Source organism: Cynocephalus volans, chromosome X (assembly GCF_027409185.1).
Source record: "Cynocephalus volans isolate mCynVol1 chromosome X, mCynVol1.pri, whole genome shotgun sequence".
NCBI classification, from domain to species: domain Eukaryota; kingdom Metazoa; phylum Chordata; class Mammalia; order Dermoptera; family Cynocephalidae; genus Cynocephalus; species Cynocephalus volans.
In genome coordinates this window covers 167,395,167-167,411,924 of record NC_084478.1, presented here as the reverse complement: position 1 = coordinate 167,411,924, position 16,758 = coordinate 167,395,167, and the positions used below count along the sequence as shown (strand labels likewise).

Sequence of the window (16,758 nt, the reverse complement as noted above, 5' to 3'; positions counted from 1 at the left end):
CAAGTGAGTGTCTTAACACCTAAAATGGGCAGACTCAGAGACATGCAGAATCACTGTCCTCAAAGTCCTTGCTGATGAATTATATGATTTTATTTCCACCAGGTATCAAGTTATATCAAAGAGCAGAGTCAAGAACAGTTTCAGATGATAATCATTTCCTTAAAAGAAGAGTTCTTTTCCAAAGCTGATGCACTAATAGGCATCTGTCCAGAGGTAAAGATAAATTAAAGGGGGAGAGGAGAAACTGCTATAAACCCACTTAGTACTCCTACAGCTACAGGGCTTTCCTTTTATAACTAAATGTTCCAAATGAAATTTGTAGATATCATTTGACTTCTGTAGTAAAATAATATAGGTTTAAATGATTTTTTAATCAAATAAGATTTAAAAATAACTATCCAGATATTTTCCTGTGACAGTCAATGGAAATTTAAGATATATCTTCAGTGAAAGAAGCAAATTGGAAATTAAAGAACATTAACAGTTTTGCTTCATAAAATAGTAATACATATTAACTTATAAAGAGTAACCTGTTATTATTATATTTCATATTTCTGTCACGTTTGAATGTTTTAAGCAAAAACAAATGCACTGTGGTAAAACAATGAACCATTTATCTTCCAAATGTATCAGAAGAAAAATCAAAATTCACTAGAAGTTCCAGGTGGTTAGTAACTTAGAAACTGAAAACACATTTTAATAAATATTAACTTCTCAATATATATTGTAGTTACACTGTAGTTGGTTTTCCTGTCCGTTTACCCATTACTCTTTCCCCCTCCCTTTCTCCCCTCCCCCCCAATACATCACATCTTGAACACACCTTTCTTAAGCCATTCAGAATACTTACCTGAGCTAAAAGAGCAGAGCGACTAATTGAAGTCAATTGGGTTTTTGGGCACTTGGGTTTACTTCCAGAGTTTTCCTTTAACGTAAGGTAAAAATTAATTTACAGAATGTGTGTGGACCACCTGGAAATATGCTTCATGAGAAATGGAAAATCTCATACAAGATAATATTTAAAAAAACAACTGACACAAAAATCACAACAATTCCTTGAACTTGTTAAGACGAGTGAACAGATATGATGTAGTGGGGGTGTGAGGGGAAAGAGGGAGGGGGGAAAGAGGAACAAGTAAAGGGTCATGAAAATCAACTACAATGTATATTGAGAAGTTAAAATTTTTTAAAAAACTGATGTAAATGCAGATAATTGATACCTTTTCTGGCACAACAAGTTCCCTTTATAATGCAAATCTAGACTCACTAATAGCTCTTATTTTACTTTAATAATACTTTTTCCATAATTAGGGGAACTGACTTTTACCTGTCTTTTCTCCATTTCAGTATAAGGAGTGCATGTTCAGCCGAGTTGTGACACAAGATATTTCTCAGTATCCAGACACTGAAGACCAAGAAAGCAGCAAGAGACATGGAGAGTCCCATGAGAAACTAGAGTGCCCTTGAGCACCTGCCAGCTGTAAGAGCAAACAGGACAGTCCTATAGTGGTCAGGTTAATCGTTGTTTAGTTCCCACTGTAATACTCAAACAGCGCTTGAATAACAAACTTCTGGAGCAAGCAGGACCAAACTGGTGTGCCGTTTAAGAAAACATCTTAGTTGTTCTAGCTAGAGGCTGTGAGCCCAGTTCATTTAAGGAGTGTTCAGGCACCACTGCAATAGTGAAAGTTTTCAATGAGAGTTATCATGGGATGAGTTTAAATTAAAAAAAAAAAGAAGAAGAAGAATTTTGTACCATAATTTTAACTTGTATTTTGGAAACAAGCTGGTCAGAAGAATTTTCAATCTGTATCATCTTCACTCTGGTCTTGCTTTGCACCTGTAACTAATCTTTAAGGGAAATTCATGGTTTTTAAATGTACTAGTTATAGGGCAGTTAATAAGTTGTTGAACCTGGATTTCATGGGAAACTGTTTCAGAGGAACTATATGTCAATATTGAAAACATCAATAAAAGATATATATTCCAATTTAAATTGTCTCCAATGTACAATTTTAGAAGCCAAAGGAAATTTCAATGGTGAAATTGAATTATATCTGCTTCAATGCAATTGAAATGTTTCTAAATATAATTTCTGTTAAGGAAAAATTGAAGAATACAGGCTTTCTCAAGTAACAGCTGACTTTTCCACTTACACACATTGTTATGTGTAGGAAGGAAAGCCGCACTTTTCAGCAGTCATGTATTTCTATTTCAAAATAGAGCAAGAAGATTCTGAGGTGGTCTTCTACTTCAGACTGCTTTGGGGACAAGTGCTCACTAACGAGCAGCCTCCTGAGATAACAGAATCACTTTTGAACAGCACTATTTCATGCAACAAGAATGCACTCTGTGCCTAAGAACTAGGTTAAGTCACAAAAAGACTCGCTGCCTGCCCTGAGGGAGCCTCCAGTACAGTGAGAGCGACATTCTGAACTGTAGGTAGCAGAAGCTACTGTTTGTCCTTCTCCTTTTGTTCTTTTTTTAGTACTGGCACTACCATCAAAGTCATCTACTACTATTTCTCCCTTGAAATATATCAACTTATTTTCCATTTTTTAGAAAATTTTTATTGAATGAAAATCGATTATACATATTTTGGGTGTTGGAAATTGAGATATGTTGTTCAAATCAATATTACTAGCATATATATTATTACAAATTGTAATTATTCTTTATGCCCCTTGTCCAATCTCTACCCATCCCCCTTCCCACCCCACCCCCCACTGATAACCCTAGATTTCTTCTCTCCTTCTGAAAGAATAATGGTTACTCTATTGATTTGTTGCCTAGATGATCTGTCCAATGCTGAGAGGTGTGATCAGGAACCTCAATACTAAACAGAGCAGATGCTTCTTCTGTCCCTCTGAACGGGTCTTTGTGTAGAAATGCATCCACTTCTTTTCTTTATCTCTGCTGGTAACTCTCCTTGTGTCAATGCACTCCAGTGGCTGGCAGGCCATCTGTGTGGTGGCTGTTGCATCTAGCCACTTTTGCAGCAGCCATGGTTTTTGTGGTGGCTGTGGTAGGTCACCCACATGGAAGTGATGTTTTTGGCATGCTCCATGGTGCTGGCGGTGTGCCTGGTTGTGGGGAGTGTCTGGTCCCAGGCTCCATACTGAGGGTCCCCAGGTGGGCCCTGAGGCACTGGTGCAGTGTGCCTGGTTGTGGGAGGGGTGTCCAGTCCCCAGCTCTAACCTTGGGTCCGTGGGCAGGCCCTGAAGCGCTGGAGCACTGTGCCTGTTTGTAGGAGGGGCATCTGGTCCTCTTCTCCATGCCTTGGGTCTCAGGGCAGGCCTGGAGGCACTGGCATGGTGTGCCTTGTTGTGGAAGGGGGGTCTGGTACCCAGTTCCATGCCTTGGGACCCTGGGCAGGCCCCAAGGCACTGGAAGTGTGAGTGGTTGTGGGAGGGGGTCCTGTCCCTGGCTATATGCCTTATGTCCCCTAGCGGGCTCCAGGGTGCTGGTGGTGTGCCTGGGCCAGAACTAATATTTTGTCCTTTGCCTAATTTTAATACAGAGGAACTTCCTGTGGGAACCAGTCCTTAAGCTGTGTTTTTGAGCTAAGTTGCTACTTTGCTGCTATTTCCCTAGGGAAGGCTTTTTGTGCAGCTCAGGGTTTAATGGTTGACCATATAAGTACTTCTGGCTTTCCAGAGACTTGGTGCTCCTGGGTTGTTTAGAAACTCTTATCTGGCCCTGAGACTTTTTGTCAAACTGCACCCATTGCAATTCTGCATTCCTGACCAGTATCCTCTGAGTGGGCCTGTGCTGATTGGGGTGTGGATTGGCTGTCCTTGCTGTGTCCCAGTGTTCTCCTGGTTAGCCTGTCTCCCCCAGTGCCTGTTCTCCACACACTTCCCATGGGACAGACCCTCTGCTAGTCACTTGCATTGACTCACCAGCCTTTGAATGGCTCCCCTTTCTCAGCTGTTCTGGCTCCTTGCTCCTGCATGGGTCCACAGGAACTCTATTAGTGGTCTTGCTCTCATGGGGGCCACCAAGGCCGTCTTCTCCCCTGTCACCTCCAAGTAACTCCATCTGAAGGGCACTGCTGCAGCTTCCAACAGCTCCTGCTCCATGTGCTCAGCAGCTCCAGCATTAAAGTACTGCAGCCCAAATCGCTCAGAGCAGTTTTTTCTTTCCCTCATCGTGTCTTCTCCCACCTTCATGAACTCCGTAGGTCTCTCTTCCTCTTCCCCTGAGCTCCAGCAGCCCCAGCTTGGCTGATGTTACATTTTTATAGTTGTAAATTGGTTGATTTGTAGTAGAGAGTGACGCTGGAGACTGTCTATTCTGCCATCTTGACCAGTACCAGCTGTTAAAATACATCAACTTTTAACATTAAAATGTCCCTTTAAATGCTGCATGAGCTCACTGTAGCCCCTTATCTCTTGCCTGGGCTGTTCACACTCTTTCATAATTTTGACATGTATTGTCTCAGTGATCCTTCTTAGTACAGTTAGTTATGCTATAACACAGAGTGCCTCCATTCCTGAAAACCACTGTTCTATGAAAATGCACATGATAAAAACCACAGGGATATAGAAATACAGATTTGGGTTACCATGCTAAAAAAAAGATAGGAACTTAATAAAAATAATAGCCAGTTTTGCACACATTAAATAGTTAAGAAATATGGAAATACTACAATTAATGTGACAATTTATCTTGAAAAGGACCAGAAGTCTGCTTGTGGAAGTGGGCGCCACTAGGGGTGGAACGAGGGTTGTGTATGGGTCTGAGTCTGGGTGGGATGAACTCGGTGCATTCTCCCACAGCTCCCTGCAACTGGGTGGATTTTACCACATTCACCTAGTGCAGGTTTCAGCAAACTTCTTGAAAGGCCACAGTAGATACATGAGGCTTTGGTGAGGCAGCATGGAGGCTCCTAAGTAAGTACTTCTATAACTACTTAGCACATATGTACACATATATGTATGTTATACATAACAACTGTTCAAGCTTGAGGCAATGAACAAAACCATACATTGTTGCCCCTTGACCTATTGTTTTTCACTGAGAAAATTGTACATAGGAAGTGCATCATGCTCCAATTGTATCTAATCTATCAATGTTGGAATAGACCTGTACTTTGCAACAAGCATTACAACAGAACTGACCATATTCATTCATTACAGCAAGGTATCGTGAGATCCCTCAGCATGGCCCTCAAAGCTTTTCTAAAATGGGCTCTAATTTACTTTACTAGATTTATATCCTATTCCACAGCATCATCTATGATTGTAATTTTGCTATACCGTGGCCAGCTTTCAGTTTCAGATATCCACCTTGATTGCTTTTTGTAAATGTGTCTTAAAAAACAATTTTTAATGTTCGCTATTAAAAAAAATAAACATATTCAAGTAATCAGTTACTTGATTTCACACCTGAGTGGCAATTCAAGCTAAAAATTCTCTTTAAATACATCATACCAAGCCATGTCATAACTAAAAAAGCTTGAGCACATAGGGTTGAAGTCACATAGGGTTGAAGTTAAAATTTTACTTATGTAAAGAGTGACATATAAGATTTATTTTCCATACTTCAAAAAGAAAAAAAAAAGAAAGGGTTTCAGTAGGTCTCTGGCTTCTTTCTCATTCCCTTAATGCCTCAACCTTACATTTCTTGTTCTTGACTTTCTCTGTACCTGTGGGAGCTGCAACGCCATCAGCTAGGAGTGTCTCAAGGCTTGACAAGAAATGTCATATCAAAGATAGGCAGCCGCAAACCAAACCAAGCAGGGCTTGTTTCCAAAGAGAATCCTTCATTTTAAGACCTCTCACTGCACCACCGCACGAGCCTCTGCCACAGTCACAGTCAGAGAAATGCCCTGGCACAAGCAGCGCACCCAGGATAGCTGTTTCTCCGTGGGTAAACCCTGAAAACGTTTAAAGTGCTGCAGGCCCTTTACAAGTTTTGCCTACCTCACTCTGTGCAAATCCCCTTGATGTGGGCCATGGGAAGAAAACTGTAAGAAATAAGAACAGAAAGGTAAGACCTTGCCCGACAGAGTAAATGTTTAGAAAGTTTGTAATTTATAATCTAAATAAAAGTTTAAAACTTGGTCCTGTGTCCCACTTGTACTTTCTCAATTATCAGTCTTACAGTGGACTTGTACAACACTAAACTGTACTTCTTTGAAAAGGCTTTCTGTCTCTTTGCACTTCACACTTCTTAGCAACATGGGTCGACCCTGCCATTTCTTTGGAACAGGAGTTACTAAAATTACATAATTCCAAAGAAGCTCTATTGAGCTAGTCATTCGTTTTATAAATATACCCTTCTCAGTAGTGGATTCAGTGCCTGGAGTATCCATTCATTCTTTACTATTAAACAATGAAACAAACATACCTTTAAAATACTTTCTATGGTAACAGATGTTTCCACATAGAAATTATAACATGTAAGCCTAGTTCTTATTTTCTCTTTGTCAACTACTGTTGCTTGGACAGTCTTCACAGTCTCCTTCCTTTTATTAGGAAAATAGCACCTTGATGCAAGAGAGCATGTCAAATGGGAGTCAGGAATACCCAGTACATCCTTTCCCATAGATTTTCGTCCCTGAGGTAGCTGTCGATCAGCCCTTACAAAGTGTACCTGAAGTGTGTACGCGTCAACCCCATTGTAGTTAAACACATACAATGGAGCTCTTTCACCCAGCCTTGAGGGCCACAGCCCCAAATTGCTCTCTGGGAGAAGGTGATGCTTTAGAATTGAGATCCGTGTGGAGTCCTCTACATTCTTCATTGTTTGGGCATGGCACTGTGCTTATAAGAGGCTGGTTTTCAAGTTGCAGGTTGCATTGGTTTTAAAGATTTCAAGACTCTCCAGCATCATCTGTTTAAACAAACAAAAAAGGAATACCAAAACGTTTAAATTAAGCTAAAAAAAATATTTGCAATAAGATTTCCATTTCAGAAAGCCCATCTGAAAGCCCCTCCGTAATGGAAACAGTAGCCACTGTCTAGAAATGGCCTTGTGGAGTTATAAATACTATCAGGGGACCAAATATGACATTAGGTTGAGAAAGTTCTGTGGAAATCTCAACCCAGGACCATGGATGCTGTTTATCTTCTTATAGACTGAGTTTGGGGAACTTTCAACCCCTGCACTGGGAGCCTGCTGGAAGACGGGTGAAGGCTCAGGGCGCACACACTGGGACTGCTGTGCAGACCGAGCTACAACATAGATGAAGCTTGAGGACATTCAGCTAAGTGAAATAAGGGCATCACAGAAGAGCAAATAAAGCACAAATCCACATTTATTAGGTATCTAAAATAATCAAACCCAAAGAAGCAAGAAGAACCATGGTGGTTATCAGGGGTTGTGTGTAGGAGGAAGAGGAAAGTTTGTGTTCAAAGTTTATACAGTTTCAGTTACGCAAGATACAAGAGCTCTAGAAAACTGCCGTACGACAATATGCATATAGTTACCAATGCTGTACCATACACTTGACAATTTGTTAAGAGGGTAGATTGTATGCTATGAGATTCTTACTACAGTGATAAAAATACAGATAACCATTTATTTGCAGAAGCATCAACAGTAGCTGCAAGTAGTAGGCTGCAATGAGCCTCTGATAGGCCCAGATGTTGCTTCCCAACCCAGAACAGTGTGTGTGTGTGTGTGTGTGTGTGTGTGTGTGTGTGTGTAGGTGACCTAGAGACACTCTAGGCACAAATCCTTCCACCCTTCCAATTTCATTTGCTTTTCATCCATTGCTAAGATATATCACTCCTCTCAAATGAGAAAAATGAGACTATATGTGTAGCAGCATCTTGAAAGGCCACTTGAGTCACCTGTGCCTTTAAACAAGATTCAAGCACAACATGGGCCTGCACAAGTCATGAGGAGCAGCGCTGGCAAGTGAGAAGACTGAGAACTAAGTGTGGTGCCAGAGACCCTTACCACTTCCAAACTAACCACCTTCCAAAGGCCCCGCCTCCTAATACCAACATATTGGGGTCAGGATTTCAACACAGGAATTTTGGGGAGACACTAACATTCAGTCCACTGTACAGGACCTTGGGCTTCACCTTTGTGCCTCCCAGGTCATCAACTCTGCTGCATCTGGGGCCAGCAGATCTCAGGACAGCCTCCAGCTGGAATGGCCAACGATCGCTGGGGAGAGGCCCAGCATTTCAGAGCCAGAGCAGTGTACTTGACTGCTCTCGTTCATCCGCCATCCATGGTTATGTTCCCTCGTGTGCTTGCTCAAGCATTCATCTTGCACGTGTTTGCATATCTTCCCTGTGTCTGACACTGTGCTGTGCCCGGAGAGAGTGGTAGAGAAAGGTGGCCAGAGGTGCAGAAAAGGAGATCCGTGGGCTTGGGCTCTAGAACAGTACTTCCCAATCTGTAAAACCATGGGGTTTAGCAGTGAAAGCAAACATCGAGCCTGGACTGAATAGAGTGTACAGGTGCTTCATAGAGGTACATGGCACAGTGGCCAAGAGCAGGGGACCCAGAGCCAGACTGCTTGTGTTCAGACCCAGTATGGACACCGGGGTGGTTTCCTCACTTTGCCATGACCCTGTTTCTTCATCTACGAGAGTAGTTCAAAAAGTTGGTGTAAAAATAGAATTAAAAGATAATACAGAATTTTCTGTGACGTTTTTGAAGGCCACTTGTATGTAATTGGGATAATTAATAGTATTTTCCCAAGAGTTAGCATATATGAAACATATACATATTTGATCATTATTACAGGGATGCCGCAATTTTTCAAACGTCTCTACAGGTTGTTATAATTAAGGAAATATAAATGTGTTTAGAAGTATAGCTGAATCTAGCTTATTTATCATTCAGTATTTTCTAATCAACTGCTGCCAAAAAGTTCAGCTAATGTGAAGTGATAGCATTACAATTTGTTTGTATGTACCAAAGAAAGAATGGCAGGCCTCTTTAATGCCATTGCCCCGTGATCCTGCTGCTTCTCCCACCATTTTCTTACATGGACAGAGTCTGACATTAGGGACTGGCTGGGCCCAGCTTCTCATCCCAGCTCCACTTCTCTGCCAAGCACTCAAGACACATTTGTTAAGAACCTAATTATACCAGGCCCAAGGTGAGATACTACCACTCAGCTGAGAAACCTGCAGCAAATTATTTCATCTACCTAAAGCTCATCTTCTTTACCTGTAAACGGGCATCTAACTCCCAGTTTCTTTTGAAAATTAGATGAGAAACATATGTGTGATCACCTAGCACAGAGCCCGACACAGAGAAGCTGCTCAGTGAATGCGTATTTCTTTGTAACTCATGAAATGGCCTTTGAGAAACGACTGCCTAACCTGCTCAGTCCCCTCATTATGAGAAATCATATGTGGTTCCCTGATAGTCACAAGAGGTGAAATGTTGCCCACGCTCTTCAAGAAGAGGCCGGGAAGCGTATGACACATTCCACAAAGCAGTTCTTAGCCAGGGGCTGCTGCTGTCCTTTGTGGAAAAGGGCCCAGCACACAGAAGAAAGAGCGACCCTAGCCTAGAAATGCTCAGTGGCTCAGAATTCAATCAGGTTGGGTGTCAACACTTAGTTATGGATTTGACTCCTAAAGCGAAGCGGCACTATTCTACATCAATATCCTGAGATCAATATCCCAATATGCTGGCCCCCAAGGCCAAAGGGAGGAGGTACGGACTCTGAGTGTGGGGATGAAGGATGGGAGGACGGATGGGAGCATACCAAGGACATCGATTAACCCCAGGCGCAGAACTCTCATTTGTAATCTCAACCTGTGGTTTACATGACATCTGAGTATACAACAGAGAACACTGCAGTAATGATGATAAGTCACCACATCAGCGATCAGGGTGACATGTGCCTGCACATCCCTGGCCTGGCACAGAGGATCCTGGAGAGAACAAGTTGGACAAAGACCTTTCCCTTGCAGAGCTTACAATGCAGAAGGGGAGACAGATGACAAATGCATGAACATATAATATCAGGCAGTGATAAGTGCTATGAAGCAAAGTGGATCAGGGGTAGGGCCCCATGAGTGACCTAGTAAGTGAGGCTGAGGGCAGAGGTGCTCTTTTAAGACAGACTGATCAAGCAAGGTATCTCCAAGCAGATAGATTTGAACAGAGGACCATATGTAGGAGGGGAGCAAGCTTTGTGAAGACACAGGGAAACTGTTTCCATCAGGTGACGAAGCAACTGCAAAGTCTTTGAGGCACAAATGAGCTTGGTGAGTCCAGGAGTAGCAGGAGGAAGAGCATGGGAGATGTGTTAAAGGGAAGGGACAAGAAAAAAGGTCAGAAAGGCAGCCAAGATACGACCGCTTCTCACCACCCCCATTGCTACCACCTTGGTGTCAGTCACCTGCATATCTTGCCTGGATTCCTATAATAGCCTCCTTAACTCATCTTCCAGCTTCTACTGTTGGTCTCCAGATTTATACTGGTTTCCGAATTTTGCTGTGCATCAGACTCACCTGAGGAGCTCGTATTTTTATTTTTATTTCTTGATAATTCATGAGTTTAATCAGTGTCTGTTCACAGGTGGAAATGTGTTTCAAAGGCTAGTAGTGGCTGAATCAGGATTTCAACCCACTCAGTTAATTCTAGAGCTTTCACCTTAGTTATCATGGTTTACTGCTTACCTACAATGTAAAGATGCTAAATAGCTGACAGTTATATCGCACCTCTAATGTGCTAGGCACTCTTACAGATATTAACTCATTCAGTCTTCATGGCAATCCTGTGAGGTCACTTCTACTTTTAACCCATGGTAAGAAGGAGTAATCTGAGGCCCAGAGAGGTTAAGGAGCTTCCTAGAGTCACAGTTATTAGGTGGAGAGTTTGGATTGAACCCATGTAATCTGGCTCCAGAGCATGCATTTTCAACTGGGGTAATATTGCCCCCAAGGGCACATAATTTGTCCTTAAGAGGATGAAATTTTTTTACTCATTTTCTGTATAAGACACAGATATACTGCCTTGGTTTGAATAATCGTTCCCTCCAAAGCTTATATTGAAGCTTCATCCCCATTGTAACAGTATTAAGAGGATGGGAAATCTGACTATGGTATTTAAAACGTGGGGACCTTTCAAATGGCATTCGAAAGGTGATCAGATCATGAATCGATTAACTCATTCATGAATGCATGGGTTGTCATGCGAACAGACTAGTGGCTTTATTAGTCGAGGTGGACACACCCTTGCTCCCTCTCGCCGTGTGATGCCCAGCACAACCTCAGATGCGCCCTTTCCACCTTGGACTTCTCAGCCTCCAGAACTGTAAGAAGGCAGTGACCTCAGATTGGAAAACAAAACCGATGGGACCTCTGTGGACACCGGGAAAAGCAAGTGGATGGAAAAGTTTCCTGGTGGCAGCCAGGAAGTGAGTGGTCTTCAGGGTACATAAGAGAAATGTTTAGGAAGGATGTAGGATGACTCATATGTCCACATAGACTTAAGCGTGGCCGCATGACTGTGGGTGGATGGTAGGTAGGACACACAAAAACCAGGTAATGGTGAAGGGAGGGAGAGGACAGAATGAGCCACTGAATCAGGTGGCCGTGGGGAAGGGCTTGGAGGAGACACCCTCTCCTTGCCTTGTGACCCTCCAGAACTGAACAGTGAGGCGTGTGGCAGGTCTGTTTGGAAGGCTCTGAAGGGGTGCTAAGGAAATGTTCCCTTTTCCAGCCAGGGCACCTTGGCCTCCCCCCACTCCCAGAGGTGTCAGGATGGGCCATTGTGATGTCTAAGCCACCCCTCCCTGGACAGGGCTAGAGGGGCTGGGGGAGGGGCTTGCTGATCAAACAAAGCCTAGGGTGTGGCTGCTCATTGTCCTGGGCAGGGTATATAGAGGGAGGCCAGGGGCCCTGGGACAGACCACTGGGCAGTGCTGACATGGCGAAGGAGACCAGGACACCACAGCCCACCAGAAACACCAAAGTGGGGAAGGAGAGGAAGACCCCCTGTCCACCCAAGTCCAGAGGAAAGGGCAAGGTGAGATGAGCACCCAAGCTCCTTCTCATCTTCCCCTTGACCTCTTTCTCCCAAGACCCCTCCCCTGTCTTCGCCTGGCACAACCTCTCTCAGCCCACACTCCTTCCCAGGAAGCCCCTGTTCCCATGCCTCCTGCATCCTCTTCCCCCAAACAGTTGCCCTTCTGTGATCTCCCTGTTGTCCTTCCAGGCACCCAAGACAACCTTGAAGCTTAAAAGACCCCCCCAAGGGAGTCTGAGGAAAAAAGCTGCTGCAAAAATGACCACCCTCTCAATTCAACCCCCAAAAGGGAAAAAGCCAACACTATTCGGCCACTATCACCGGCTGAATCAGGAACTGCAGCAAAATGAGCCAGGACAAAAAGGACGAGGAGGTCCCCAGCACCTCAAGTGACAAGGACATGCCCCAGCACTTCTCGTGGCAACCTGGGCAGCTGCTAACTTAAGAGTGACACCAGAGACCTCCAAACTATCTGCAAGTCTCCAGAGGGCTGGCTGCCAGGTCATGGCCAGTGAATGTGACACGGACAGCACACAATGGTGACAAGTAAAATAGAATGTGCCCGTTGTGACATAGTGTGTGTGCATGTTCTGTGACGTGGGAGGGGGAAGGAAGGGAAGAGGCAGGTGTTGGAGGGGAGGGAGGGAGCTGGGTCCTGCGGGGTTGGGGTCAGACAGACAGGTCCACTGTTTGCCAGACACAGAGGATAAAGGCTGGGTCAAGACTGAGCAGTGACGACAAGTTTCCCCCTTAACACCTTGTCCCACGGAGGAAGAGAAATAGGATGTTATTTCTGAGTGTGCATGCAGGGTCGTGGACCTACCTGGGGAGAGGTGAGATGTGTGCAGTGACACCGTCACCGCCAAAAAGACACACAAAGTAATTGCCTCCAGGCCACCTACCTCATAGTGGTGTTTGCTGCATCCAACCCTATGACGTAAGCAACCAATAGCCCTCTGAAAAGCCCAGAACCTTCCCACTCATAATCACTTGCAGCACTCTGAAGTACTAATGTGATGGTGTTCGGACATCACAAGTCCAGCATTGCATTGGCCATGTTTTTGCTAAGAAAACGCGGAATGAAGTAGTTGGCTACCAAAGATGGGGCAATGGGAGTGAGTCACCCCAATTGTAAGCGATAAAGGGGAGCCATGTCAGCAGACAGTTATTTTAATTCAACTTTTTATTTTGAGAAAAGTGTAGGTTCACATGCAGGTGTAAGAACTATTACAGATAGATTCTGTGTGCCCTTTAGCCTCACACCCCTCATGATAACATCTCGCAAAACTACAGTACAATATCACAATCATGGTTAACAACGAGACGGTCAAGATGCAGAACATTTCCATCACCAAGGGATACCTCGTGTCGCCCTTTTAGAGACATACCCACTTCCTTCCACACCCAGCCCCTCCTCAATTCCTGCCGGCCACAAACCTGTTCTTCATTTTTATAATTTTATCATTTCCAGAATGTTATATAAAGGGAATCACAGTTATGTAAGCTTTTTGTATTTGATTTTCTTTCTTTTTTTTTTTTTTTTTTTTTTTTAACAATTTGGCATAGTTTTCTGGAGATTCATCCAGTTCATTGTGTATATGAACACTCCATTGCTTTTTATTGTTGAATAGTATTCCAAGGGATGGATGTACCACTGTGTTTTTGTTTTTAAACCACAAGCCCTTGAAATACATCTGGCCTGTTTCAGGGATTGACTGTTACACATAAAGCTGCCCAGAACATTCTGGTACACAATTTTTTGTGAATGTAAATGGTTAGTTCTCTGGGATAAATGCCCAGGAATGTGATTGCTGGGTTGTAGGGTAATTGTATGCTTAGGTTTTCTAAAATTAATATACTTTATTACTAGAACAATTTTAGATTAACAGGGAATTGAGCAGACCGTGAGTGTCGTTTGTATATATCCACTCTCTCTCCTGCATAAGTTTCCTCTATTATTAACATCTTGCATTAGTGCACTACATGTGTTACAGTTAATGAGCTGATGTCAATATTGATACATTACTTTTAAACTAAATCCATGTTTTACAGTGAGGCTCACTCTTTGAACTGCATGTTTGTATGGGTTTTGACAAATGCATTATATTGTGTATCCACCACTGCGGTGTCACACAATACTTTCAACACCCTGAAAATCCTCTGTGCTTTACCTATTCATCCCTCCCTTGCTGCCTCCAAAACCCTGGCAACAAATGATCTTTGTCCTGTCTGTACGGTTTTCCTTTCCCAGGACATCACACATTTGTAATCACATAGTACGTAGCCCTTTCAGACTGGCTTCTTCACTTAGGTTCCTCCATATCTTTTTATGACTTCACAGCTCATTTCTTCTGATTGATAAGATTTCATCTGATGGAAGCTCTGCAGTTTGTGAATCCGTTCACCTATTGAGAACCTCTTGGTTATTTTCAGTTCTTGGCAATTACGAATAAAGACATTTCAACTAAAGGCAAAGGCTGTCTGGCAAGGCGGGATGAACTCCAAACAAAAATCTAGTGTCCACGGCTGGCCAGTAAGCTCAGTTGGGTAGAGCGTGCTGCTGATAACACCGAGATCAAGGATTCAGTCTTCTACTGGCCAGTCATGTCACCCCTCATCAAAAAAAAAAAAAAAAAAAAAAAAAAAATTCTAGTCTCCTACCAGGTAATATAGCTCCAGAGGAAAAGAGGAAATAAGGTTTGTGGACAGCAAGTCACTGTTGAGAGGATGAGGTTTGTTTATGTATTTTCTTTTTAGTATTGCCTTAGAACAGACTATAATTTTTAAATGATTATTTTATTTATTGAAACATAAATGAATAAACATCTGTGGAGTACAGCATTGAAAATCACTAGCTTTGTGCAATATGTGATGCTCAAATCAGGGTAATTAATATATTCAACACTACACAATAATTTTTATAGCCCTTTACCAATTTCTCACTAAGCACCATTCTCCCTCCCACTTTCCCTCTTCTAGTAACCTCAGTTCAGTTCTTTCCATTTGCAAATTCCATAAATTATTGTAATCGTTGTATGTTTCTTTCTTTCTTTTTGTTAGTTGTTTATTTTTGTAGCTCCCACTTATGAGTGAGGATGTGATCATTTCTCTTTCTGTGCCTAACTTATTTCACTTAACATGATTTTCTCCAAATGCATCCATGTTGCTGTGGATGGCAGAATTTGATTCTTTTTACTGGCAGACTAGTACTCCATTGTCTATATATACCCCAATTTCCTCATCCATTCATCCATTGACGTACATTTAGTTGGTTTCCAACTCTTAGCTATTGCAAATAGAGTTCCAAAATAACGTGGCAGTGCAGGTATCCCTTTGACATGATGATTTCCAGGCCTTTGGGTACATGCCTAGGAGTGGGATTGCTGAATTGTATGGCAGTTCTATCTGTCGTTGTCTAAGGAAACTCCACACAATTTTCTGTAATGGCTGCACTAATTTACATTTCCCTCTGACAGTGTGGGAGGGTTCCCTTTCTCTGCATCCTTGTCAGCATTTGTTACTCCCTGCTTTTTCGATAATGGCCAGGCTAACTGCAGTGAGATGACAGCTCAATGTGGTTTTGATTTGCTTGTCCTTGATTCTTAATGATGTTGAGCATTTTTTCATGTGTCTATTGGCCATCTGTATATCTTCCTTTCAGAAATACTTATTCAGTGCATTTGCCCAAATTTTAATCAGGATACTTGTTTTGTTACTGGTAAGTTGTTGAGTTCTTTATATATTCTGATATAAATCCGTGGTGAGATGCATAGTTTATAAATATTTTCTCCCATTCTGCACGTTTTCTTTTTGCTCTGTTCACTGTTTCTTTTGCTGTGCAGAAGATTTTTAGTTTGATATATACCCATTTGTTTATTTCTTCTTTTGTTGCCTGTGCTTTTGGGGTCTTTTTCATGAAGTATTTGCGCTGTCCTACCTCCTGAAGTGTTTCCCCTGTGCTTTCTTTTAGGAGTTTTATAGTTTCAGGTCTTACATTTACGTCTTTCATCCATTTTGAGTTGATTTTGGTATATGGCGAGAGATGTGGGTCTGGTTTCATTCTTGTACATATGGATGCCTGGTATTCCCACCAGCATTCATTGAAGAGATAGTCTTTTCTGCAGTGTATATTCTTGGTGCCTTTGTCAAGTAAGTATGTGTGTTGATTTCTGGATTCTCTGTTCTTCCTTTAGTTTGAGTGAGTGTCTTTGTTACGCCAGTACGATGCTGTTTTCATTACTATAGCTTTGTAGTATAAAGTCAGCTACTGTGATGCCTCCAGCTTTTTATTATTATTGTTATTATTATTATTATTATTATCATCATCATCACTCAGGATTGCTTTGTTTTTACAAATTTTTATTAGCATATTAATTGTTACAAAGCACACTTTTCTTATGCCCCTTATCTAATCTCCACCCTCCCCCACCTCCTCTCCTATTCCCTTCCCACAAGCCCCCTGTCCCTCCCCCTACCCCATCCCCTTCTTCCCTCTCAAAAACCACAGAATTGTTGTCTCCATCTGACAGATTAACTGTTCCTCTGTTGGTTTTATACCTAGATGATCTGTCCCATACTGAGAAAGGTGTGATCAAGTCATCCTGTACTATCATAAATCAGATGCTTCTCCTATTCCTCCGGAGTGTGCTCTGTGTAGAGAGAGCATCTTTTCTTTTTCTTTCTTTCTTTTTTTTTTTTTTTTGGTCTCTGCTGGTGCCTCTCTTTTGTCAATGCAGTTGAGAGTCTGGCATGCCATCTGCACAGTGGCTGTGACTGCTGCTATAGAGACTAGCCACTTTT

General features: G+C 42.5%; 1 protein-coding gene across 1 annotated transcript in view; it reads left to right on the top strand.

Annotated features, from left to right (window-relative positions):
• LOC134368537 (structural maintenance of chromosomes protein 1B-like) overlaps window positions 1–1,467 on the top strand; it is a 76,620-nt gene extending 75,153 nt beyond the window's left edge. The window contains exons 24-25 of the mRNA XM_063084973.1: window positions 103–213; window positions 1,348–1,467. Of these exons, the coding sequence (XP_062941043.1) occupies window positions 103–213; window positions 1,348–1,467 (231 nt within the window). The remainder of the gene's footprint in view (window positions 1–102; window positions 214–1,347) is intronic.
• Window positions 1,468–16,758: the final 15,291 nt, after the last annotated feature.